Source organism: Natrix helvetica (genome assembly GCF_964273705.1).
Source record: "Natrix helvetica genome assembly, chromosome: 1".
In the NCBI taxonomy this organism is placed as follows: Eukaryota; Metazoa; Chordata; class Lepidosauria; order Squamata; family Natricidae; genus Natrix; species Natrix helvetica.
In genome coordinates this window covers 112,401,373-112,426,767 of record NC_138548.1, presented here as the reverse complement: position 1 = coordinate 112,426,767, position 25,395 = coordinate 112,401,373, and the positions used below count along the sequence as shown (strand labels likewise).

Sequence of the window (25,395 nt, the reverse complement as noted above, 5' to 3'; positions counted from 1 at the left end):
CTGTTAAAACCTTTTTAAAACTGTTTTGCCTAATTTGTTATATAACCATAGTGAGCTGTATCTCATTTACAATTGAATTTCTTGAAATATTTGGAAAATAATGTTTCTTTTAAATGAATCATTGTTTGCGGATGCACCTTGCATTTTTATGGGAAGGGAGATGTTTGGACCTGTGTAATCTTTTTTAAAAAATAATTGCAGTACACAATCTATACTATTTGCAAGAATACAGTGTAGTATTACTACTGCCTGGAGAGCTGCAACAAATAGCAATTTATCAACAGTTGAGGTCCAAATATAAACTAACTCAGAACCCCCCAAAGCCCCGAAAATCTTTTGCTTCCTTGCCTTTCTGGTAAATACACCTATGTTTAAACTAATTAGTTCCAAAGAATGCTTCTTTGTGATCTAGGAAGGCCTTATGTGTAGGGAATGAACTTTGGAATCTTGTACTAGATATAGCAGAATCACTGTGACAGTTGTCAGAAAGGTTAGAATTCACTTCTGTATAGCAACCTTTACCCCCCAACACACACACACACACACACAGCCTTCCTGATGTATTGAGGTTACAGGATTTACAAGACAACAATGATGTCTGGGGGCTTGTTTACAGTCACAGTGGAAAGCTACATTATAAGCATTTTATATTATATGGGCATTATATTCCCCAAAGCCATACAGTGTTCACCCCAAAACAAATAAGGTTGCTTATTAGTTTAGGCCAGTTGGTGTAGTGGGTAAAGCAAGAGGCTAGAAACTAGGAGATCATGAGTTCTAATCCCGCTTTAAACATAAGTCACTTTCTCTTGGCCCTAGGAAGCAAGCAGTAGACATGAAAACCTCAGGAACAAACTAGTCCAGGTAGTCTCCAAGAATCAAAATGACTTACAAGCACGATAGACAGTACTTAGAAAATTTGCACATTGAAAGAATTTCCAACTGTCAATTACAAAAGGAGATATTACTTGGATTCCCATATAGACTTTGCTGCAACATTATGACATCCTAGTTTCTGAGGAAGAACTTGATGCATATGAAGGCTGACATCAGCTAAAAAAACTGGCAGCTGTGATTTTACATTTTTGTCTCTAATAATAGTTGTACTTTTGTGGAACTTATACATAAATGGTTGGTTAGTTAATTAAACTTGACTTTTCATTCTCCCTAACTGATGAAGAAATTTGTATCATTATATTATATGCAGATAATGCAGTCTTTCTATTCAACTTCTCCACAAGTCTGAGAAGAATCATAGGAGTCCTGCAGAGAGATTCATTCATTCATTCATTCATTCATTCATTCATTCATGGCACAAAAACAGCCTTTCAATTGGTCTCCTTCATTGATTTGGAAATGGTTTCTCATACCTTTGAATGTGGGAAAGCACATGGCTCTTGTTTTGTTCAAAATGCTCAGAGCAATCCTTTATTTTTATTTTTTACAGTCAAAAGGGATTGATTGTAAATCAGCAACCTTCAGGCTGTCAAAGGGAATATGCTAGTGGCAACATGATACTCAACTGGACTTCCCAAGGTTATCTTGTCTAAAGTTTTAAGAGGAACATGTCAGGTCCCCAGTTATGTTTCACTCCTCCACCTCCCATATTTAGAGACAACTAAATGCTAGAAAATTTATTTCTGCTTTTGTGCTGGCAAATTATTTTTATCTTTTCCCCTAACTAGTTTGATACTTTTAATGAATCAATTTTTTAATTAATTTAATTCCAGTGCTCATGGAGGTGATCATCCTTAGCAAAAATTATTTCAGTTGTCTCCTTCCCAGCTGGTTTTTCTGAGTTAAAAGCAGGCTAAATAAGTTCTAAAGTAGCAAATATAGGGTTCAGAGAACATACTGACTTAAGCAAGGCTCCCAGTCTCTTTTTCACTGATAGTCAAAGATACATAGATGTACCAAAGCTTAGAGAAGCCTTCATTTAGACACAGTGTAATCTTCTTTCATTGATGTACTTGATTTATTTATTTATTTATTTATTTATTATTAGCGTTTATATACCGCCCCCTCTCCCGAAAGGGACTCGGGGCGGTGTACAGTCCGTATTAAAATACAACAGATTAAAACGTAGAAATAACTATATAAATACATGTATAAGAGGAGGGTAAAATATGCCAAACTGTACAGCTAATAAATAAATCAATACAAAAGTTTAAAATATCAAGTTAAATTTAAAACAATATCCCTCTAAAAACCAGTAAGAATGTGTATGCCAGGAGGTAGACGTTAAAATTATCCCAAACCAGCCAGTCGGAACAGGTGTGTCTTCAGTTTCTGTTGGAAGGAGCGGAGGTCAGTAGTGGTTCTAATATCGGGGGGGAGGTCATTCCAGAGGGTTGGGCCCATCACAGAGAAGGCCCTACTCCTTGGTGTCGCCCGTTGGCATTGCCTCGTGGACGGCACCAGGAGAAGGCCCTTCCTGTGAGAGCGGATTGGCCGCAGGGATGTATGTGGGAGGATGCGATCCCGCAGGTAACTAGGCCCTATGCCATGGAGCGCTTTAAAGATGGTGATCAGAACCTTGAAACGCACCCGAAAGACCACAGGTAGCCAGTGCAGCTCACGCAGGAAAGGTGTTACGTGGGAGTACCTAGTACTCCCCATAACTACCCGCGCGGCTGCGTTCTGGACTAGCTGCAGTCTTCGGGCGCGTCCCAAGGGAAGCCCCATGTAGAGAGCGTTACAGTAGTCCAGGCGAGACGTCACCAGTGCATGAGTGACTGTGCGTAGGGCATCACGGTCCAGAAGGGGGCCAATTGGCGCACCAGGCGAACCTGGTGGAACGCCCCCCTTGCCACGGCTGCCACATGATCATCCATTGACAGCCGGGCGTCTAGGAGGACGCCCAAATTGCGCGCCCGTTCCACAGGGGGCAATTGTTCGCCCCCTATGGCCAGTGATGGAATCAACTGGCTGAACCGAGGCGCCGGTAGCCACAGCCACTCAGTCTTGGAGGGGTTAAGTTTGAGTCTGTTGTCCCCCATCCAGACCCCGACGGCTTCCAAACACCGGGACATCACTGATGGAAGATGTAGGGGTATACCTTTAAAGGAGTACCTATATTCCCTATGGGTCCAGGCACACTGAGACTATTGAATATGACCTGCATTGTTCATTTCATAAAACATTTAAATATGACACTTCTGAACATTTCCAAGGTTTCTGATTATCCTGAGCAGCTTACTTCTTTGTTATTTCAGTTTCTGATCATACAACAAGGCAAAGCTTTGAAGAGCAGCTTGTAGAATTCATTTGAAATTGATCACCTGTAAGAGATTTGACAAAAGCCTTCTTTACATAATCACTCATCCTCTCATCTGGTCACCTAATTGAACTCTTACTGCTATCTATTCATAGAATAATATTTTATTACTTTCACTTATATATTCCTTTTATAGATAGCCTAGAATAATTTATAGTACTCCTTTTATAGTGTACAATTATCCTGTATTTTAATCTTAATTTACCGCATATAATTTGAACATTCATATCTTAATCATAATTTACTTGATAGTTTTTGTAGATTTTTCTCCTATTTAGATTTTAGAATTCAATGTTTTAATTCCCCTTAGTACACACGGATTATTATGTTTGGAAGAATTCCTCTCCTGGTTTTGTATGTTATCTTATGCTAGTCTTGGATGAAAGTTAAATAAATTTGACTTACAGGCTTCTGAACATTAGTATTTCCTGCTTTGACTGGTACAAAACCCTAGGGAAATAATTATTATGTCATTGTTTTTCTGCCTTGGGCCTGTAAATATTCATAGAAATTACATAAACCCGGCCTTCCAAACTTCAAGAAGCTTCCTTGCCTTTACATTAAGACTGTTGCTGCAATAAATGATAGCCAAGATTCTAAATGAATGCTGCCGACTGAATGCTATTTTCTTCTAAAGAATTTAACTACATTCAGATTATTTGTATCTCCATGTTTGTTGTGTTTTTCTGATGGCTTCTATTTAAAGTTTCCAGAATGTGTTGATAGATAGGGGAACTGTTGCAGTAGAATTATGAATTCAGAAGAACTTCATTCCATATTCTTTTTCCTAGGTACATATATTGTAATTAACAGGAGATGTCCTGAAAGGATTCTGTTGATTAGCTTTGGAAGCACTGAGATAGCTAGTCAAATGGAAATAGTGAATTTTGCTTTGTGCTGCCTTTTTTTTTCTTAACAGTTGTTTCATTTTCCCCTTCCTTACTATCCACTGTTGAAATGCAAGGTGTGGTTGTACTTTTATTTTTAGCAATTTCTGCTGCACTAGAGTAGATATTCAAGAAAAACTACAAAATCATCAGTAAAAGTAACACTTGAGTTACCCTTATAAAACAAAGTATACAATGGCTCTTGATGGGTCATACTTTGCTCACTGTAGTTCTAAGGTTTATGTTTAGGTTAGTCCTTGAAACAAGTAAAATATTTTAACATTGTTAGTTTGTGGCCCATGTAATGAAGAATAACAGACAGTCTGACTTGTTAAAGCTGCTATCATCTGAAGAAAATATCGTTTGCACTGGAAGAAGATTGTTTATAGTTAGCTTTACTTTTTGGAACTTGTACTGAGGATTTAGTGAATTTTCTCTTGAGCTTTGGTTGAGTGTTAGTTACAGAAGGAGCTACCCAAAGTGCTGATTGCTTTAATGAATCACCCAATACTTCTTTGGTTTGTTAAAACATAGTTGATATGTTTTATATACTGGGAAAAATACCTGTTTGCAATGAAATGGCATGTGTTGTCCCATAGTATGATGTTGGTGAGGTAGCTCTCTCACACACATACATTTGGGAGAAATGTCACATTCAAATTAAAGAACTGTAAGCAATGCAAGAGTCATTCCTTATAAAGGAGAAATTTTCTCTCAAAAGAATGTGTAGGTCATGCATATACAGTACACCACAATGGGTTCCTTAAAGGAGATATGATTGAAATAGAGATGAAATAAAACATAGTAATTTTTTTTTAAAAAGCATACAGTTTAAGGAAAGGGTTCAAAAGCATAGTAAACAGAAATATTAAAATGATATACACATAACCAATGTTTTTGTAAAAACCTGAATCTTATTATCCAGTAATGGTTAATAATGTTTGGTGGGGATGGGAATTACAAAGCCCTGCTTTTGATTTGAAATGCATATGAATATTGCACAATAGGAAGCTGATTCTAACTGAACATACATTGTAGCTTTTCTTTTATCTTAGTTGATTAGGGCTTATCCTTGACCTGATGGAGAGGACAGACAGCAAAGGCAAACATTGCTTATTGGAAACAATCCATTGCTTTTCTCTTCTAGTGGGTTAACTTGCTATGAAGTCATTTTAGACTTTTCCTAGATTCAATCATTTTGCTGCAATTCAGATTTTGAGTTGAGTGGCGCTAAAGAGCTTGTTCTGCTTTGCTGTCAGCTCTTGCTTTTTGTGCCTATGTTGATCTACACCAATTAAAATATTTAATTGCAATTCTTTACAGTGATAGAACATTACAAATGAGAGTAGAAGAAGCTTCTTTGTAGAACCAGATTAAACCGATACACTGAACTTCTGAACCTCCATTGCTCTTGCTTAATCTGAAATTCAACTGGATACTGTTGAGGTTGGGTTTTTTTTTTTGCCTAGAAAAGCACTGTATTTAATAATTGCTTTCTCTCCTTGTACCGAAGAATGAGTCAGGCAGACCATTGGTATGAACTTCATAGCTTTCCTGCAGAAGCCTATTTCATGTCAGCTTGAAAACTGATTTTTCAGCTGAAATAAGCAGTCATGGATTTCTTTACACTTGGTAGTTTGCTGTTAACAAAGGATTGGTCATCTTTACTGCATCATAGAGCTTTCTCTGATTCTCAATCTATAGGGAGCCCATCTGCAAAATTTGTTCTCTGTTGCTAAGAGCAAATCATGCAAAATAAAGCAGAAAGGCACTAGGGAATGGGTTGTTTTTCTGACTTCTAAGGCCTGTAGCTTCTAGGACTAACAAATTAAAACTGAATAATAGGCATGCATTTGTAAACTTAAAAAATGGTTTTAAAGCAAGCTGGTGTAATTAACAACTGCAACCAGCCATGTTTGTGTTAGGGGATTTGCAATGATTAAATTATGATGCTATATGTATAGAGGCAACTTGCAAGAATGTAACTCAGAATTGAGGTGTTCTTTGTGTTCTCTGAGCTTGCTATTTTCTTGCAGACATTTTGTTTCCTGTTACCTTGTCTGGTAATGAACATCAGTAAGAAGAAAAGCAATCTTGGAGAAGACTAAGAACCCAACAGCATATTAATGAGTTAAAAGTTAAATGGAATTGACTTCATGGCAAGAGAGTGGGTTTTTTTTACACACTGATCATATCTCATAAACATAATAATAAAACCATGATGTAATGCAATTGTACATTAAGCATTTTTAATAAGTCTGGATCATGTCTATTGCAACATTGAATGACAATGTCTTAGACTTCTGGCAAGTAATAATAATAAGATGACCTGCTTTGCTACACGGTTATGGCATTCACATTTTGAGCTACCTTTTAAAGTCTCCAACCAGGCTGCTAAAAATATGGCGTAAAAGTTTGCTTTAGAGTTTTTAAAATTGGTGTCCAGGCACATACAGTTCTTCATGCCATTTCAGTGTGTACCCTACTAGGTATGCAGGTAGGAAAGACAAACTGTTTCTTGTCAAGGGTTCAGAGAAATTGGAACTTGTTCTCATTTTATATGCTGGATTTCCCAGTTTGTAAATGTACGGATAGAGATTCCAGCTTTACTTTCATATTTGGGTGCTTTATGTTGTTGTTGTTAGTTGTGAAGTCGTGTCCGACCCATCGCGACCCCATGAACAACATTCCTCCAGGCCTTCCTGTCCTCTACCATCCCCTGGAGTCCATTTAAGCTCACACTGATTGCTTCAGTGACTCTATCAGCCACCTCATTGTCTGCTGTCCCCTTCTTCTTTTGCCCTCAATGTTTCCCAGCATTAGGCTCTTCTCCAGTGAATCCTTACTTCTCATTAGGTGGCCAAAGTGGGTGCTTTATAGGCAGGAACTGTTCTGAGAGAAATATGCTAAGGAATGCAAGGAATTCTTTCTTTTCTTTTTTGTTCACACACTGTATGAAAATGAGAGGCATTGTTGTCTTTTTTACAATAAACTTAGTTTCACTAGTTCGTGTAACATTGTAGAACGATCGTCACTGAACATTCCTATCTGTTTAAATGACCTTTCAGAGGAAGTTCATAAGCCTTCTGTTAATCAGAACTATTCAAGGTTTGAAGGTCAGCATTCAGCCTGGAGTGGAAAAGAACTGTTTTTGATAGAAGTTCAGTGTGTTGATTACCTTTTCCTGGTAATGTAAAGAAATCTAGGAAAAATGACTAAATCTATTGAGGAAAACGTATCAATTATTTTTGGTGTAATTGCCTTCCAGCAGAATGTCTAGGTAACTTATAAAAACAAAGGAAAATGTTGAGAGAACAATGCATTAAAAAAACTTGAGGCATAAAGTAAAAGGGCAATAACGATGACTTAGAGACCCTATTTGGTGCAGTGGCTAAGACATTGGGCTAGAATCCAAGGGAGCCTAGTCCCACTTTAGTCAAAAAGCCAACTGGGTGACCCTGGGCCAGTCAGTTTCTCTCAGCCCTAGGAAGAAGGCAATGGCAATTCATTTCTGAAGAACCTTGCAAAGAAAACTTCAGGCCTAGTCTAGGCAGTTGCCAGGAGTCAGGATTAACTTGAAGGAACACACACACACCAATGGTATTGAATGGATGTCTTTAGGAAGTGAATTTCCAATATTCAAGAGAGTTTGGCACAGTGCTAAGCCATTAGGTAAGCAACAGCACTTTGAAATGTGAATTTGGAACCAGATTATAACATAGTCAATGTTTACAGTACCAAGAACATCCTTCAATTAAAAAAAAAATCACCTAAGGAAACACACACACAGACACATTCACGGCCCCCTCTCCCTCCCTCCCTCTCCTGTTGTATATCTACAATGTTATCCAAGCATAGATACTTACAGTTGTTCAGTGAAGTGAAATAATTGTATTTGATAATGGCTTTATCAATTCTCTATGGAAAGGAAGATGATGTGATTTTTTGTGTTTCTACCTTAAAAGTACTATTGGCCAAAGGGTGTTTTGGTTTTTTTTACATTCAGCATAACTTGCGTTACATCCAGCAAGAAGCTGGAATTAATCTCTGTAAATGTCATCTGGCTGGTGGGATGTTTACCAATCACACTCATTATCCATCATAAATGTATTGACTCCCATCAGTTTTATATTTTGTTGCAAGCTGCCCCTGTCTTATATATAAAAGATCCTGATGAAACGTTATGCATCATTCCCTGCCTCTTGGTTTTTTTTTTTCCTTCACCACTTTCTGTTTCACGGGGTTTCCAAATTTTAATCAAGAACTACTATTGGCAGATTCTAGTTTCAAGGCCGGACCGTTTTTTGAAGAAAGGTCAGAGAAGTAGCACAGCAAGAATATCAAGAGATTTGCAACCAGTCTATTACAAAAGGATGAGAAATTTAGGATTTAAACCAATGTTTTTCAAACTTGGGAATATCAAGATGGATGGACTTTAACTTCCTGAATTCCCTCGCCTAGATTATGGCTAGGGAATTCTGGTGGTTAAAGTCTATACATCTTAAAGTTGCTAAGAGGGATCCTTTGTGCTGTCTTTGATTGTTTTCTTGGAGACGTTTCATTTCCAAAACTAAGTAACATCATCAGTGCTACTAAGGAGTACAGTTTGCTGTCAGTTTATATTCTAGTGGCTTGCCCTGTCAACGTTGGTGGGGGTGGTCTTAGAGATTCTTTGGCTGGGCTGTTTCATGTTGGCTTTTTGGCAGTTATTTGATTTTTTTGAAGTTGCAAGTTTGAAAAATGCTGATTTAAACCCTCCAAATTATTGTGCTGTTAAAGACTGTTCATTCTGTTCCCAACCTGTACTCTGAACTGAGAGGTTTTTTTTCCCCTCTGTGTTTTCAGGTAAAAGCAAAGAAGCTGAGATTAAAAGAATAAACAAAGAACTGGCAAATATTCGATCCAAATTTAAAGGTAAGAAAGTAATGCATTGTTTTGGAGATTTTATTGTGGAAAACAAGAATCCTTTTGTATGAATAATATGGCATTAACAACTGTTGCCATTTTGGATTTTTATTAAGGACCCGGTTTCATATTCTGCATGGGGCTGACAGAATATTTGGCTTTCCATAATTCTCACTAAGAATGAGACAAGATAGTCTCTCCCTCCTCATCTTTTAAGGCTAAATAAAATAAAAACCAGGACATGTTAAGCAACCATCACCACAAAAGTAACTGGGATACAAAACAAAACGTAAGATGAAGAAGAGCTGGCTCTGATTTATTATGTCATCTGATGTTTAACAAATGAATTACTATCTAGCATGCCACAACATCCTACCCAATGTTCATTGTTATACTTGGCTTAGTATTAGGACATGGTCTGTGTATACAATAGTCCTCAATTACTAACCCCCCTTCACCAATCCTTCGAAATTGTAATGATGCTGAGGGGTAATTACAACTGGTCCTTGAATTTCTGGTCATTGCAGCATCCCATGGTCACATGTTTGCCTTTTAAGACTTAATCTGCTGACTTCCCACAATCAAAATCAATAGAGAATCTAGCAGGGAAGATTACAAGTTGCTCAGCTCCCCGCCTCCCTCTACTCGCACACATCCTGCAACCGCCCTGAGCTTCCAAATATCTATTTGGTGGACACTGTAATTTCTCTTTTAGTTGTTAATGCGCTTGATTGGAATGCTTCTGTAGCTTAAAATGCTCTGTTACCTTCATTAAATACAGCAGATTTATTTTATAATTTGTTTGTAAAGTAGAAAATTATTGCTTAATTTCTGCTGAGAGCCTAGTTTGGTTTCTGTTTAACCAACTCTTGTGTTTCCTTTTCTGAAACGAAGACACATTTTAAAATCTTATCAGCAAGGAAGAAAAATAACTATTAACTCCCTCTTTAACTGCTAATTCTTACAAAATCAATCTGTCATAACTAGATGGCTAAGGTAAAACAAAAATACCGGTAGTCCTTAACTTACAACAGTTCATTTAGTGACTGTTCAAAGTTACAAGGGCCCTGAAAAAAAGCATCTCACGACCGTTTTTCGCACTTACGACTGTTGCAGCATCATCCCCATGGTCACATGATCAAATTTCAGCTGCATGGCAACTGACTCATATTTATGACAGTTGCAGTGTCCCAGAGTCATACGCTCACTTTTTGCGATCTTCTGACAAGCAACATCAGTGGGGAAACCAGATTCACTTAACAGCCTTGTTACTAACTTAAACAGCTGTGGCAGAAAGGTTGTAAAATGGAGCAAAACTCACTTAACAAATGTTTCACTTAGCAATTTAGAAATTTTGAGCTCAATTGTGGTCGTAAGTCGAGGACTACCTGTAAGTGTTTGGCTTATATAGTAACAAGGTTTTTTAAAATGAAGTTTTTTATTACCGTATTTTTCAGAGTATAAGATGCACCTTTTTCCCTCAAAAAAGAGGTTGAAAATCTGGGTGCGTATTATACACAGAATACAGCATTTTTTGCCTCCTGAAACCCCACCCCCTTCACCAAAATGGCCATGCATAGCCTTTAGGAGGCTTTCAGAGAGCTCCTGGGGGCTGGGGAGGGCAGAAATGAGCAAAAAACGAACTGTTTTTTGCTCAATTTTGCCCCCCAGCCCCCAGAAGCACTCTATAAGCTTCCTAAAGGCTATCCATGCCCTTTTTTTGACAAAAAACTGGCCCGTTTTTTGCTCCCCACCCCTAGAGCATTCTACAAGCCTCCTAAGGGCCATTCATGCCTTTTTTTTTTTTTGAAAAAAACCAGGCCCGTTTTTGTGAAAAATGGACCATTTTGGGGAGGTTTACAGAGTACAAAAACTTTTTTTTAATTTGTCTTCAAAACCTTGGTGCGTCTTATACTCCGAAAAATATCGTATCTTTCTTTTAGTTACCAGGGCTAGGAGGTGAATTTTTATTTTGATCATGTTGTTTTATGCATAAAAACTGCCTAAATTGGATCGTAAACAGTGATCAGGGTTTTTTTTGTGTGTTTTTTTTAAAATAAGTTTAACAGCACAGCAGTTATGCAACCTAGTATTGTTTTCTGCTTTTTATGAAATATAGGGAACTGAGGATGGTGCAGCATATTGGCTGAGATAAGAAGACATTCTCCAGAAACACTGCCTAGAAAGATAGTGGGTTGTCTCTTGTTGCAGACAGTAAGATCAACTGAACGTGGCATGGCCCTTCTTAGAAAAGAAGGCTGAACAAGCTGTTTGTGATGAACAAGCTGTTTCAAGGCAGCCTGAGTTACACAAATACATTTGTGAGTCTCAGATATCCTTGGCTCTTCACTGAATTTGTAGACTAGTGCTCCTCCTTCCTATGTAGCAAGCTACACAGACTTTAATTATACGTTCATAAAAATAATTTATAGAACAAAGAAATTCCTTGATCACAGCAGATTAGCAGTTGAGCCTTCAATTGCTTTAGCAAGAAATTACATTGAACTGAGATTTAAAAAGAAAAAGCTGATGGCATGATGGTTAATGGGTTTCCCTATCATATGAATGCTACTGATTTATTCAGAAAAAAACATGTTTAAGCAAACAGAGGGTTAATGAGATTTGTAATAATTTAGAGGACACTGTCATATTTCATATTAACCCTATCAATGGAACATGTTATTTCTTATCTTAGTTCAGAAATACATATACATAGTCTGTGACTTAGAATGTGCTGATTTATACAAGTAAAAGGAGCTGAATTATGTGGCTGCTTTGCAGCTGGCGATAGCTATTGAACAAACTTCTCTGATTTCGTATGGTATCAACGATGAAAGAATTTTCTTGTTTGCGTGTCAGATAGCTCAAGGTGGGATGGAAGTTTTTTGTTAAAAGAGTTCCATGTCTGTGTTTGTGTGTGCATCTTCAAGTCAGTGTTGACTCCTAGTGACTGCCTGGACAAATCTTGGCATTTTTGTTGGCAAGAGTTTAGAAGTGGTTTACTACCGCCTGCTTCCTCTGGGTGAGAGAGAGTGACTAAGTTAAGGTCACCCAGCAGGCTTCATGCCCTAAGGCAGTGATGCCCTAACCTTTTTGTCATCACTTACCGAAAGTGTCTGTGTGTGCATGCGACAGGGCACACAGGCATGCCCACAGCCATAATGCAATGCGTACGCAACAACCCCCATGCATCCCGCACCCCTGTGCATGTGGTGTGACCCTCCCCTGCCCCCCATGCATGCGTGCGCATCTCCCACATGCACCCCCCCCCTCAGTGCAAGCACAGTAGAGACCCGAAAATCAGCTGGCCAGCGGGAGGCGCGCAAGCATGTGCAGTGGAACTGAGCTGGGGTGACGGCTTGCGTGCCCGCAGAGAGGGCTCCACATGCCACCTGTGGCATGTATGCCATAGGTTCGACATCACGGCTCTAAAGAAACACTAGAGTTAAGATCTCCCAGTTTCCAATCTGCTACCTTAATCGCTACACCAAACTGACTCTTTTCCATAGTAGATGTAATGAAGAGTGCCATGTTGATAATAGAAATCGTTAGCTAAAGTTTACTTTTAAGGAAAATCTGAAGAAGCTACAGCTAAACCTTTCAAATAAAAAAAGAAAAGTCCAGTTGCCCCTGACTCACTTTCCAAAAAACTGAGAATCTTCATAAATAACACAGCTTTACACTTTAGAGAAAAAACTGAGTGAAGCAATGAGACAGTATTTTAAAGCAATGAGACAGTATTTTTAAAAAACATTGAAGTCTGCGCTTTGAGATTTTTGATGCAAACCATGAAACCAGTTCCTTTTTTTCTTTAAATATTACACAAGAAAGAAGGGGGAAATATACAACTATGTCATATCTTTTAGGTTGTGTCCTTTCTTTTGTCCTTTTTAATAATCTCAAGAAAAGAAAACACTCCTCCTAAGGAACAAAACCCACAAAGATATGTGTATGTGTTTGCTTCTTATCTATATGAATATAGATCTCCCCTATCTCTCAGAATCAGTCTGAATCCACTGAAGTGAATTATTGTCAGTTGTACTAGTCATGGCCCTGGAAACTTGTATTCTTTGGGATTATCATCAGCAGTGTAAAAGAAACAGATATTGGAATGACTTTAATGTGGTTCATTGAATTTCTTTCGTTGTGTTGCTTACTTTATGCTCACTTCTTAATATATAACATCCCACAAGTCCTACATATAAGCAGAATGGAACGCTACATGTCAAGATACCACCCTGGAGATATAATTAGTTCCTTAAATATTCCTAATTTGGCCCCTAAAATCATCCTAGAAGGGAAAGAGAGAAACGTAATTATTAGCTTAGGTGGTGGCAGACATCCTTTTCATCTTTTTTGCCAACTTACTGATTGAACATAAAGGTTTACTGAAATTCCAGAAGTTACTTCATTTCCCAGTTCTTTCCAAGGCAGGTAGGTGTTTTCATATCCATATGGTAGAAAATACCATGTTTCCCTGAAAATAAGACCTCTCTGGATAATAAGCCCAGTCAGGCTTTTGAGTGCATGCACTAAAATAAGCCGTCCCCAAAAATATTGCAACACAGCAGCCGCCAGGAGGTGACTATGCTTGCCACCTCCTGTACCTCAAAAATAATAAGACCTCCCCAAAAATAAGGCTAAGTGCTTATTTCAGGGGGTCAAATGAAAATAAGACCCTGTCTTATTTTCAGGAAAACATGGTATTTGACAGTCTTAGTTTAATCCTGGTGGCCCGATGTAAAAGAGTAACTTTTGGATATGCAACAGACTCATGTTGCTGTTTGCTGAGAAGGCATTCCAGAGTTTCAACATGAAAGACCCTGCATCTCTTGGAGATAAATTGGAGTTGGGCTGCCAGGACAAATTAGAATTAATCAAAAAAAAAAAAATCCAGGAGCTTTTAATTTCAGCGGAGCTGGAGATACAGTTTTCAATAGGAAGATTTCCTAGAGATAATAGGGTTTCTGACAGGATTTTAAACATAAAAAATAGCATTTTGAACTGAGCTCAGATAGATATCTGGCTATCTAATGAAAGGTACTTTGCTGGCCCTTTAAACATATCTTTTTTTATTATTATGTAGTGATCTTTACAATGAAGTTTCCCTTTTCTCTGACCACTGATATCAGATTCACTAACAGGATACTTACTGTTGGTTTGCTGTATATATTAAGCTCAACCACACTTACTTTACCACAAAGTACTCTTCATGGGATACATATATATATATGTGACAAAATTAGTGACAAAATTAGTGGACCAGAGGAATGCCGTTGATATAGTTTACTTGGACTTCAGTAAGGCTTTTGATAAGGTAGACCATAACCTACTACTAGATAAAGTAGAAGAATGTGGGTTAGACAGCATCACCACCAGATGGATTGGTAACTGGCTGACCAACCGCACTCAACGTGTAGTTCTCAATGGAACTGCATCTACATGGAGGGAAGTATGCAGTGGAGTACCCCAAGGCTCTGTTTTAGGCCCAGTACTCTTCAACATCTTCATCAATGATTTGGATGAGGGAATAAATGGGGAACTCATCAAATTTGCAGATGATACCAAGCTGGCAGGAATAGCCAACACTCCAGAAGATAGGCTTAAGATACAGAAGGATCTTGACAAACTTGAACATTGGGCACTATCTAATAAAATGAAATTCAATGGTGAAAAGAGTAAGGTTCTACATTTAGGCAACAAAAACGGAATGCACAGGTACAGTATAGGTGATACCTTACTCAGTAGTAGTAACTGTGAAAGGGATCTTGGAGTCCTAGTGGACAACCATTTAAATATGAGCCAGCAGTGTGCAGCAGCTGCCAAAAAAGCCAACACAGTTCTAGGCTGCATCAACAGAGGGATAGAATCAAGATCACGTGAAGTGTTAATACCACTTTATAATGCCTTGGTAAGGCCACACTTGGAATACTGCATTCAGTTCTGGTCGCCACGATGTAAAAAAGATGTGGAGACTCTAGAAAGAGTGCAGAGAAGAGCAACAAAGATGATTAGGGGACTGGAGACTAAAACATATGAAGAACGGTTGCAGGAACTGGGTATGTTTAGCTTAAGAGAAAGAAGGACTAGGGGAGACATGATAGCATTATTCCAATATCTCAGAGGTTGCCACAAAGAAGAGGGAGTCAAACTATTCTCCAAAGCACCTGAGGGTAGAACAAGAAGCAATGGGTGGAAACTAATCAAGGAGAGAAGCAACTTAGAACTGAGGAGAAATTTCCTGACAGTGAGAACAATTAATCAGTGGAACAGCTTGCCTCCAGAAGTTGTGAATGCCCCAACACTGGAAGTCTTTAAGAAGATGTTGGATAGCTATTTGTCTGAAACGGTATAGGGTTTCCTGCCTAGGCAGGGGGTTGGACTAGAAGACCTCCAAGGTCCCTTCCAACTCTACTATTGTATTGTATTGTATTGTATTGTATTGTATTGTGTATATATATATGTTTAGTGTGGGTTAGCATAGTTACATTTTCTACTTGATTATTATTTTTAAAAGCAGCATCTTAAATAGTAAAATGGTGAACTTAGTTAATACTAAAGAATTTGTCTTTAACATACTCGATATGCATATAGTATCTTTAATTTTATAACATGCAGGTTCTTCATCCGTATCATTAATGGAAAATCCCGTATTTGAGAATGTATTTTATTGTATAGCTTTAAACAAATCATTACTGAAAGAATGTCTTTTAAGGATGCGAAAACAATACTGTCAAATCAGCTAAATGAAAGTCCAAGGAAAGGAAATCTCCTTTTTGAAGCACTCATTGTGCTGAAAATGCTGATTTGTATTCTGACTTCCTGTTTCTTCTGCACTGATTTTCAGAACTCTAGGAATAGAGAAGGAAGAGTTGATAGTCATAGTTTTCCATAAACAAACTGCAGTTTTACATCTGGATATTTGAACTATATATATATATATATATATATATATTGGCATGGCAAAGACGTTAAGCAGCCTATTCAACCAGATTATATAACTATTAAATTTGTTTTCAGGGTAAATGGTAAATTCTTAAAAGCACTCTGCCTCAGTCCAGAGCGGCATGATGGCCTAGTGGTGAAGATGCTCACCTGCCACTTGAAAGGTTGAGAGTTCAATTCTAGGTAATGGCAGACTTCCCTGCCTTTTGTACAGCTGCACTGCACTGCAACTTCCCAATCACTCATCAAAATTCTATTAACACCTTTTTCAGGCACACTTGAGCAAGTGTAATAATATCCCAGCTGACTTTGCCTTCATTCTTACTGCCTTTCCCTTACATAGCAGAATAATAAGATTATTCTTCTAGTGTTTAGGAACAAATTCTATTTTCATACCCTTGCATATAGTACGACTGCAAGTAATGCAGTCGTACTATAAGAAAATTATATCCTGTTTCAACCTTTTTCCAGTCCCACCAACTATTCATGCAGCAATTAACATTTTCTCTTATGTACATGATATTTAATCTCTCATTCTCCCCCTTTTAATTCTCTGTCTCCTGCAACAATTTCCTCTCATTTAGCGCCTTTCTCACTTCATAATTCCAGCAAGCTTCTTTTTTCAAATTTCCCTGTGTCCCAATCACTTTTTATGTACTCCCTCATCTTATTCCCATTCATCTATTCATGTCAGATATAATTTCCTCCCTCAGTTGCATTTATTCAGAATGTTACACAATGTTTCCCAAATGTCATCCCTATGTTCAAGCTTTTGCCAAAAGAAAACAAGATCCTCACTGGTTTGTTTTTAATCAGAGGTATTGAAAACGAAAAGCGATTAGGTGTGACAGATATTGGCAACTGGTTATTTTCCATTCAGATCCAATTTATCTCTTAAATTTGATAGGGTGGGAATATAATTCTTACTATCAATCGTTTGATGGACAAGGAAAGTTGTTTACCATCCTGATAATCAAAGAATGTGTTAAAGTTCTAAATTCTAAAGAATGGTTCAAGCTAGTAATGTTTTGCAAAATATTATCCTGGCTTTAGTCAATCAAAATTTGCACAGAATGCTTTTTAATGAGATGGAAAAAGTGTAGTATAAGCTGGTTAGTTGTGGCACATTTTGGTTATGTACCACAGTTATAGTCAAAGGCCAGTTTTACCTAAATATGTTCATGTTGCTCTGTACAAACTATGGTGTATAATTTAAAGATTTCTTCTGAGCCAATTTATTGTAGCTTGTATCCCGTCAATTAGCAGGTTCCTGTGGTATGCTGACACACTCAGAATGTCCAGGGATACCTGCCTCTCAGTTCACTTGTGTATCTTGTCTGCTTTATCATTATTAATTTTCTACTTCATAATCCTTAGCTACTTCAGGATGTAATCGCAATTCTAATGTTTCAAATGAAAGACCAGGATGTAACAATTAACTTACTTACAAGATGAAAGATGTAGATATGCTTATTAGTCCTAATGCAATGTCAGCCCTACATGGTTAAGGTTAAGACACCAAAGCCATGTAGATCAGTACTACTTGGATTATAACAGCTATTGTAACAGAATCTTGCAAAAACGAGTGTGCTTCCTCTGAACTATGACAGAGATTTGCTGAGAGTTTTTTTCCCCCCAAGTTACTTTCTTGGCCTCTCTTATCTGACCATTTTCAATAGCAGTTCTTCTTCCGGTCCTTCAAGGCCATTCCCTTCCCTCTACAGAGATTTTAGCCCTAGCTCCTAAAATTATGTGTGTTTAGACCAGAGTTGTTGCAAATAAACAAGATTATAAAAGAGAAAAAAGATCACATAGTACTATTAGTTTAGTTTTAGCTGAGGTCCATTGCAACCACTCAAATCTTCCCTGCTAAAGCAAGTGTTAGAACCATACATTTCTAGCATGTTTTATCCCCAACTGGGCTTCTCCATCTCCACCCAATGTCCACTGTAATCATCACCGATAAAGGAGGAAAGTTACTGAAGAATACTGCTCCCTGCTGTCAAGCTTCACAACAGCTTCAGGAGAATATGATGTTCATTGATATCAAAGGCTGCTGACAGGTGCCTAACCAGGATATTTGCACTCCATCTAGCCCATACTAAATGTCAACAAAATGTTCTTTTGTTCTCCCATCCAATCTTAAATCTTGACTGAAAAGGTCCCGATAATCTGTTTTATCCAGAGTTCTCTGTAAATATAGTCCAGCCATCTTGACAATGCCCCCTGACAGAAGGGAAGCTAAAAAATAATTATGATGGTAGCCTGCACAATGAATATCTTAGTTTAGAAATCACTTTTTGTTTCTATTGATACCCGCCCATTTGTGATTTTGTGGCTTGATATCAGCCATGTTGTAGCCTAGAGACTGGCAGTTGCCAAGGAGAATGAATATTTTTAGGCCTTGTCTATACTGTCTTACCAGTTGCTTTCCACATCGCCAGATGCTTGTTCATGCAAACAGCCAAATGTGATTTAGAATCCATTATGTCTCTTCAAGGAAAATAATGCCGAGAGGCAAACTTGTTCCTGTTTGTAGTGCTGCGTCCAGCACTAGATAACTGAATTACTAACAGTGCCATTTTTGTATAAATAGAACAGCCATTTTTGAAGCTCTAAGAAAGACGTGAAGAAAACTAAGATGGCTACTTGTGATCTGCATTCATTAGACTGAATTATACTTTTTTTTTGTCCAGATTAACAGATCAATGCATTTTTATCTAGATAAATAGATTAAAGCACCTTTAGGCCAGCCCCTTCTGATCTTTATGATGCTCTTTAATAACTACAGGAAGGCCTCGCTCACTGACCATCCTGCTTAGCAACCGTTTTGGGTTACAACAATACCAAAATAGTAAATTTAGCATTCCCATGGACACGTAATTAACATTTGGGGAATTCGCAACCAACCGATGTTTATAATGGTCATAGCATCCTGTGATTGCATGATTGCCATTTGCACACTTCACAGCCAGCTTCCAAGAAGCAGTCAACAATAAATGCAAGTCTCAATAACATGATGTCTTGTTTAATGACCACAAGAGATTTGCTTAACAACTGCAGCAGAAGCAACATCAGTCTGGGGTGGTCAGATGATTTTCCTCTTAATCACCATGTCACTTAGTGAAATAATTTCTGGTCTCAGCGAGTTAGGCATTGCGAGTTATCCTTATGGTTTATGCCTGTGCTTAGAGCCTTTCTTGTGTGCAGCTATGATTAGTGCTGGTAGTTCCACTTCATCGTCTTAACTACCTTCCCTCTCTTTACTACAATCCGGCAATAGTTCGCTCGTCTGAATGACATCCATGTATATTGCCAAGCTTCCTTGATAAGTGCTATTCACTTTTACAACCTTAGTTTGTGATGTTAACAGTATATTAATGTGGCTCTGGGTAACCTATAGAATTGTAACATTGTCAACTGATTGATCCAGTATATAAATTGAAATGATGCATTGATAAGTAATACAAGGAAAAATGATATCAAATGCATTTCGCAAATATGCTTTTCTCCAAGGATGGCAAGTCCTGTAATATATAAGAACTCAGTATTAGTTTTATTAGTGGTTCCGTGAAAGCCTCTTACTTGTGCAATCTACAAGATGACTTTTGAGTTTGATATACAGTATGTGCTAGTTAAAGAAAGTGTTGTATTTATGTATATGTTAAGTACAACTTAATTTTTAACCACATTCAAATTTCAGACAGTTTTTTTTTAAATTAACTTTGATTCCCTGCTGATGAGGCTTATTTTTTATCTGATTTGTCTCAAGTAAATATAAATAAACTGTCCTAAAAAGTTTTCTCCTCTACAGAGTTGTCACACAGTAATCTATACATTATGATCTATTGTCATTATTGAAATTATTGTTCACTCTCTGACAGGAAATTAGTGGGCTTATCAGGATGTAGCTGCAATTTTCATAGGGTCTACATTGTGGAGCTGGTTCAATGCTATGAGAAGACATGATGGAATGTCTAATCAATATATTTTAAAAGGCATACGGCATTTGTGTTTGGTTTAAGTGTTTATGGCTTCTATTTAATTACTCATTAGGTGATAAAGCCTTGGATGGTTACAGCAAGAAAAAATATGTCTGCAAGCTGCTTTTCATTTTTCTCCTGGGACATGATATTGATTTCGGCCACATGGAGGCTGTGAATCTCCTGAGTTCAAACAAATATACAGAGAAACAAATTGTAAGTAATGTCTCACATCTGCATAGCAAAATTATAGTTACCTTGTTTACCTGCTGGGCTTCAATCGGGGGACAGTATTTTCCAATCTGGCATGCTCAGACTTTTTAAATGTTATTTTATTTTTAGAGCTGCAACCCCAGAATTTCCAATCCAAATTGTATATATTTTATTTTTAACTAGCCTTTATTTTTAATGTTGATTTTATACATTTAAAAGCCTCTTTTTATATATGTATTGTTTTAAATTGATTATCATTATACACCACCAGAGTTTTTCCTTGTGACATGGGTGGCTATATAAATGTAATTAATTATTAAATAAACTGGTATAGCATCCAACCTTCAATTTAATTGGCAAATTCTGGGACTTGTCCGTACATCTGAAAGGATTCACATCGCAGCATGCTGTTGTAATATATTATTGTTCTATCAAGTGTGGTTCATCTGAAAGTTTTCATAATGAAACTGGTAAAAAATATTTGCAAAGATAAAGAAAATGAGAAAGCTGGAAGACAGTTTGATGTTAAATGAGCAGCTAATGTAGCAGCAAGTAAGAAAATAAAAATGAGCAATCTGTATTGATTCAATTTTCTATGCATTAGACCCAGTGCTGTTGTAAGAAGGTTTAGAAGTATTGTACTGATAGGTATATTGGTAAGGGAACTAAATAAATAGTTGTCAACACTGTAAGAATATAATCACTGTTAAGAATACAGAATACAAAGCAGAATACTACTGCTTGCCTGCAGCAGTAATTTCACTGTTGACTTAACAGTTTAGGATCATAAACTAATTAATTTAATGAAAGCTTTCTTCTAAAAAATCTGCTTAGAATGAATTTTGAACAAAAATATTAGATTTTTTTTAAAAAAAACTATAAACATTGTTGTTTATAATGTACATGTCTTAGAAACATAAGCACATACTGATATTTTGTACACATCTCCCCCCCCCCCCCCCATATTAGAGCTCTGTAGAGTCATTACTGGCTGAACACATTGAGTCATCCTGCAGTCTAAAATCTGTACTGAAGCATACATTTTAAAAAAAATAATGTTCATAATCCTTCAGACATAATCTGCAGAGGGACACATGCTTGGTGGGGTTGAAGCAAAGAGGGAATGAAATCAGAACTAAAGGCTAGATGGGTTTCAAGCTTATTATTGTGATCAAAGACCCAAAGTATACAAAGAAAAAAAATGGTAAAATTGCTAAAATTGTGAGATACATATTGGTTTATTCGGTTAAATTTATTCTAAACAATTGTTATGTATTTTGCAGGCAATATAACACTACTTAGAATATTTAATGCAGTAATCATGATTTTCTGGCAATAGATATTGACAAAAGAATAAAACCGAAGGCCTTTCGCTATTAATGAATTGTACCAAAAGTTAGGCCCCATTGATACTTTTAAAATATAAATTACATTAAAAGTTTGAATTAATTGCCACTCTCTTCTAAATGTTTTCTTACTCATTTGATACATAACATTTGAACAATCTTAATTAAGTACACTAACTTTTTATGTGAAAAAAGTAATTAAATCAATAAAACATACAGTATTATCATTGGCCTATGGGACCTGACATTTGCTTCACTCTTAAAAGGTCTTTTTATCCTACTTGGACAAACCACACCTTCCAATGGGAATTTCCTATACATCCTTTCATGTATAGCTGTTGGTTGCAAATTAAAGTGCCCTAATGACATACTGTAGTTCTCCTGTACTTAGAAACTTAGAAATTTCATTTTGAAATTAAAGGTAATCCTTGATTTACAACAGTTCATTTAGTGACCATTCAAAGTTACAACAGCATTGAAAAAAGTGACTTATGATCATTTTTCACACTTACAATTGTTGTAGCATCCATAAGGTTATGTGATCAAAATTTGGACATGTGGCAACTGGTTCATATTTATGACAGTTGTAGTGTCCTGGAGTCTTACGATCACCTTTTGCATTCTTTTGACAAGCAGAGTCAATGGGGAAGCCAGATTCATTTAACAACTGTGTCACTAACAACAACTGCAGTTATTCACTTAGCAAGCAAGCAAGCAAGCAAGGTTTTAAAAGAAGGCAAAATTTACATAACAAATGTCTCACTTAACAACACAAATTTTGGGTTCAGTTGTCGTAAGTTGAGGACTCCCTGTATCTAGCTGAACTGGAGGGGTATTTATTCTCCAACACCAATTGTTCTCTCTTCTCTAGACCATTTTCTTCTTTTTAAGCCACGGATTTGGGGTCCGAGACAGCATTTATCAGAGATATGAACTGATACCATGGAATTCTGAAATTGCATCAGGAATCCCCTCTGGTTATGGGTTATAGGTTGTTCACATTTGATCTGTACAGCTGTTGCAGAAAAGCCTAGATTGAAATGGGATGTTAGTGGTCATCACCTTCTGTTATACCATCCTAATTCTAGCCACTCATGATATTATAATCGATTAGACAATTATAATAGCATAATGACTAGACTTTCTCCTTAGCTGCTGTGAAGTACTCAGTAAGTGACATGTAATATAATTGATGACTCCAAAGTAGATGGATGTAGAGGACTTGGATCTAGTTTGATTTCTTAGAAAAATATCCCCTTGGCATTGAAACAGAAAAGGCATATATAAACTCTTCTGCATTTATAATATACCAAGAAGCAAATGATTATAGAGCAGTTTTACACATACAAAATGCTTGCTACGTAGTTGCTGGAACATGCAATCATCTTGCTGAGAGAAATACAGGTATAGGTTCTATCTTCTTTTCAATTGAAGCCCAAACATTTGGTAAACATTGTTTATCTCACTCACTCTCTGGTATGTTTTTCTAAAGTTAAAAATAGTTCATGGCAAGTCTTGTGAAAAGTCAATAAGATATAAGTTAAATGAAGGCGATCAACCCTAATCATCTCTTTAGCATTTGACCAGTTACTTCCCATTCTTTCTTCCTGTAATTAAACAAATTCACAAAGCAAACCTGTAAATTGGCCAAACCTTAAAAAGTTTTATATTTTGTTTGCATTTATGATACAGGTACTATGATCGAATTACAACCATAATGGAAACTGCCCATCATGGTTGTAACTCATAGCAGTTGTAAAATAGGTTGGTCACATGATTGACCCAATTTTATGTCTCTTTTGTAATGGTGATTAAATAATCACTATGTTATTAAGCAAGTCCACAGTCATTAAGCCAAGCAATTGTTTGCTATGGGTATAGTTTTGCCAAAAACTAGAAGTAAAAATATGGTCACATGTTTATAGGACTGAAAATGGCTTGTATATGCAGGCCATTTGCCATATGCCTACAGTGCAGTCACATGACTGCATGCAGGAACTGACATAACTTTGAATCCAGGTCATAAATACCCCTCCACGAAGGGCCATTGTAACTTTAAATGGTTACTAAGCAACCAATCGTAAGTCAAGAACTACCTGTAATTTTAGCACAGTGATTTATCTAACTTTCTCATAACAACATTTTATCAGTCTGATTCTTGCATGAAAGGACATTATGATCAAGAGTCTTGGACATGTCCCTCAAATCCTGTACAAAGGTTTATGTGCTTAACTATATGCCTGTGCACATGGGGTCATTTTCTCCTTAGGACTTTCTGAAGCGTTTTTCAAAATGCATCTGAAAAGCTGTTCTGGGTGATCTTTTTGAGGAATGTCAGGGACCAAATTGACAATAATCCAGATGTTCTTTCTTGTATATAGCTGTTTGCCAGTGTGACTCTTTTAAAGTAACAAAACTGTACTAATTCAATCTAGTATCCCCAACTGTCTAGTTCATCAGAAATTTGCATTGATTTTTAACTTCAGTTTAAAAATTGCTGCAGTGTAACACATCTTGCTTTAAGGCTAAGTGATTCTTCAGCAATTTGTACAATACACATGCAGGAACCATTTTTCAATCCCCCCCCCCACACACACACATAACATGTTAAACATTTCCCAGTTGACTCACCACTAATTATTCTCTTAATTCCAGGGTTATTTGTTCATCTCCGTACTTGTGAATTCAAACAGTGAGTTGATACGCCTGATAAACAATGCAATCAAGAACGATTTAGCTAGCCGGAACCCCACTTTTATGGGACTGGCTTTACACTGCATTGCCAATGTGGGTAGCAGAGAGATGGCTGAAGCATTTGCTGGTGAAATTCCAAAAGTACTGGTAGCTGGGTAAGTAATACGCACAAGCTGAGTATTAGTAGGCAATTGAGTATATTCTGTTAGATGTAACAAGTATCATATTTATGTAAACCCTCTTTCTCTTCCTATTGATGGTGCTTATGATTAGAAATCCATCTCTTTGATGTTGACATTGGAAAGAGAGAACACCTATTTGCTCCCAAAGGTTGTATTTGTGAACCCTCCATGTTTGCTTTATTATGAATAAGGTCCTCTTCTAGTGTTTGAGAGTGATTATGTTTTTAAGGGTTGCCTTAGTATTGGCTTTATTAGGCAATTAAAGTTTGCAACTCAGATCAATGTGAACTTGCTTAAGTGTTAGCTTAAATGCAGCACCAAATTTATATGAACATCCAATTCATATTTCTGTAATGTTTTTCAGAAGTTTATTTTTCATTTGATATATTAATTAATCCAATTTATACACCCACTTATCTCACCAAGGGGGACTCTTGAAAAATCTCTTATAATATGTTTGGGTGTTATAGTGAACCTGTGTTATTATATGACAGAAAGGGGCAGCCATGTAAAGAAATTCTAAAATTTGAAATGTTTTATTAACATAGGAATGTGCAGCCTTTTAGGGTAAAGAAAATTTCTCTGAGGCAAGTAACTTTATTTTATACCAGAAATCTGATAAGTTGAAGTAGTGAATGAATTGTAAAGTGATGTGTGTATTGGCAACATTCATTTCCCAATTGTGATAGTACATTTAGGAATTTTGCAGGTAATATATTTTTCTGATGCTGAAGATGCTTTGTTTTCATTCAAATTTAAATGGGTATGCCAGAAGATTAACTGTGCACCTATTAACCTACCCCACAAAAAATGCCTATAAAATTTGATGTAACTGGAAAAGTTATATGCTACTTCAGTAACAAATTGATAGGAAACCTAAAATTATCTCCCATTTCCTTTTCTCACTGTGATACAAAAGATTCCAGTTTATAGAATCAGTTGCTCACCAAGACGATTACTTTC

The 25,395-nt window shown here is 37.0% G+C and overlaps 1 protein-coding gene across 3 annotated transcripts in view; it reads left to right on the top strand.

The window, feature by feature from the left end:
* Positions 1-25,395, top strand: part of AP2A2 (adaptor related protein complex 2 subunit alpha 2) — a 61,885-nt gene that overhangs the window by 2,961 nt on the left and 33,529 nt on the right. For all 3 annotated transcript variants that reach the window (XM_081937195.1, XM_081937196.1, XM_081937197.1), the window contains exons 2-4: positions 9,010-9,078; positions 20,071-20,213; positions 24,212-24,405. In XM_081937195.1, coding sequence (XP_081793321.1) covers positions 9,010-9,078; positions 20,071-20,213; positions 24,212-24,405 — 406 coding nt within the window. The remainder of the gene's footprint in view (positions 1-9,009; positions 9,079-20,070; positions 20,214-24,211; positions 24,406-25,395) is intronic.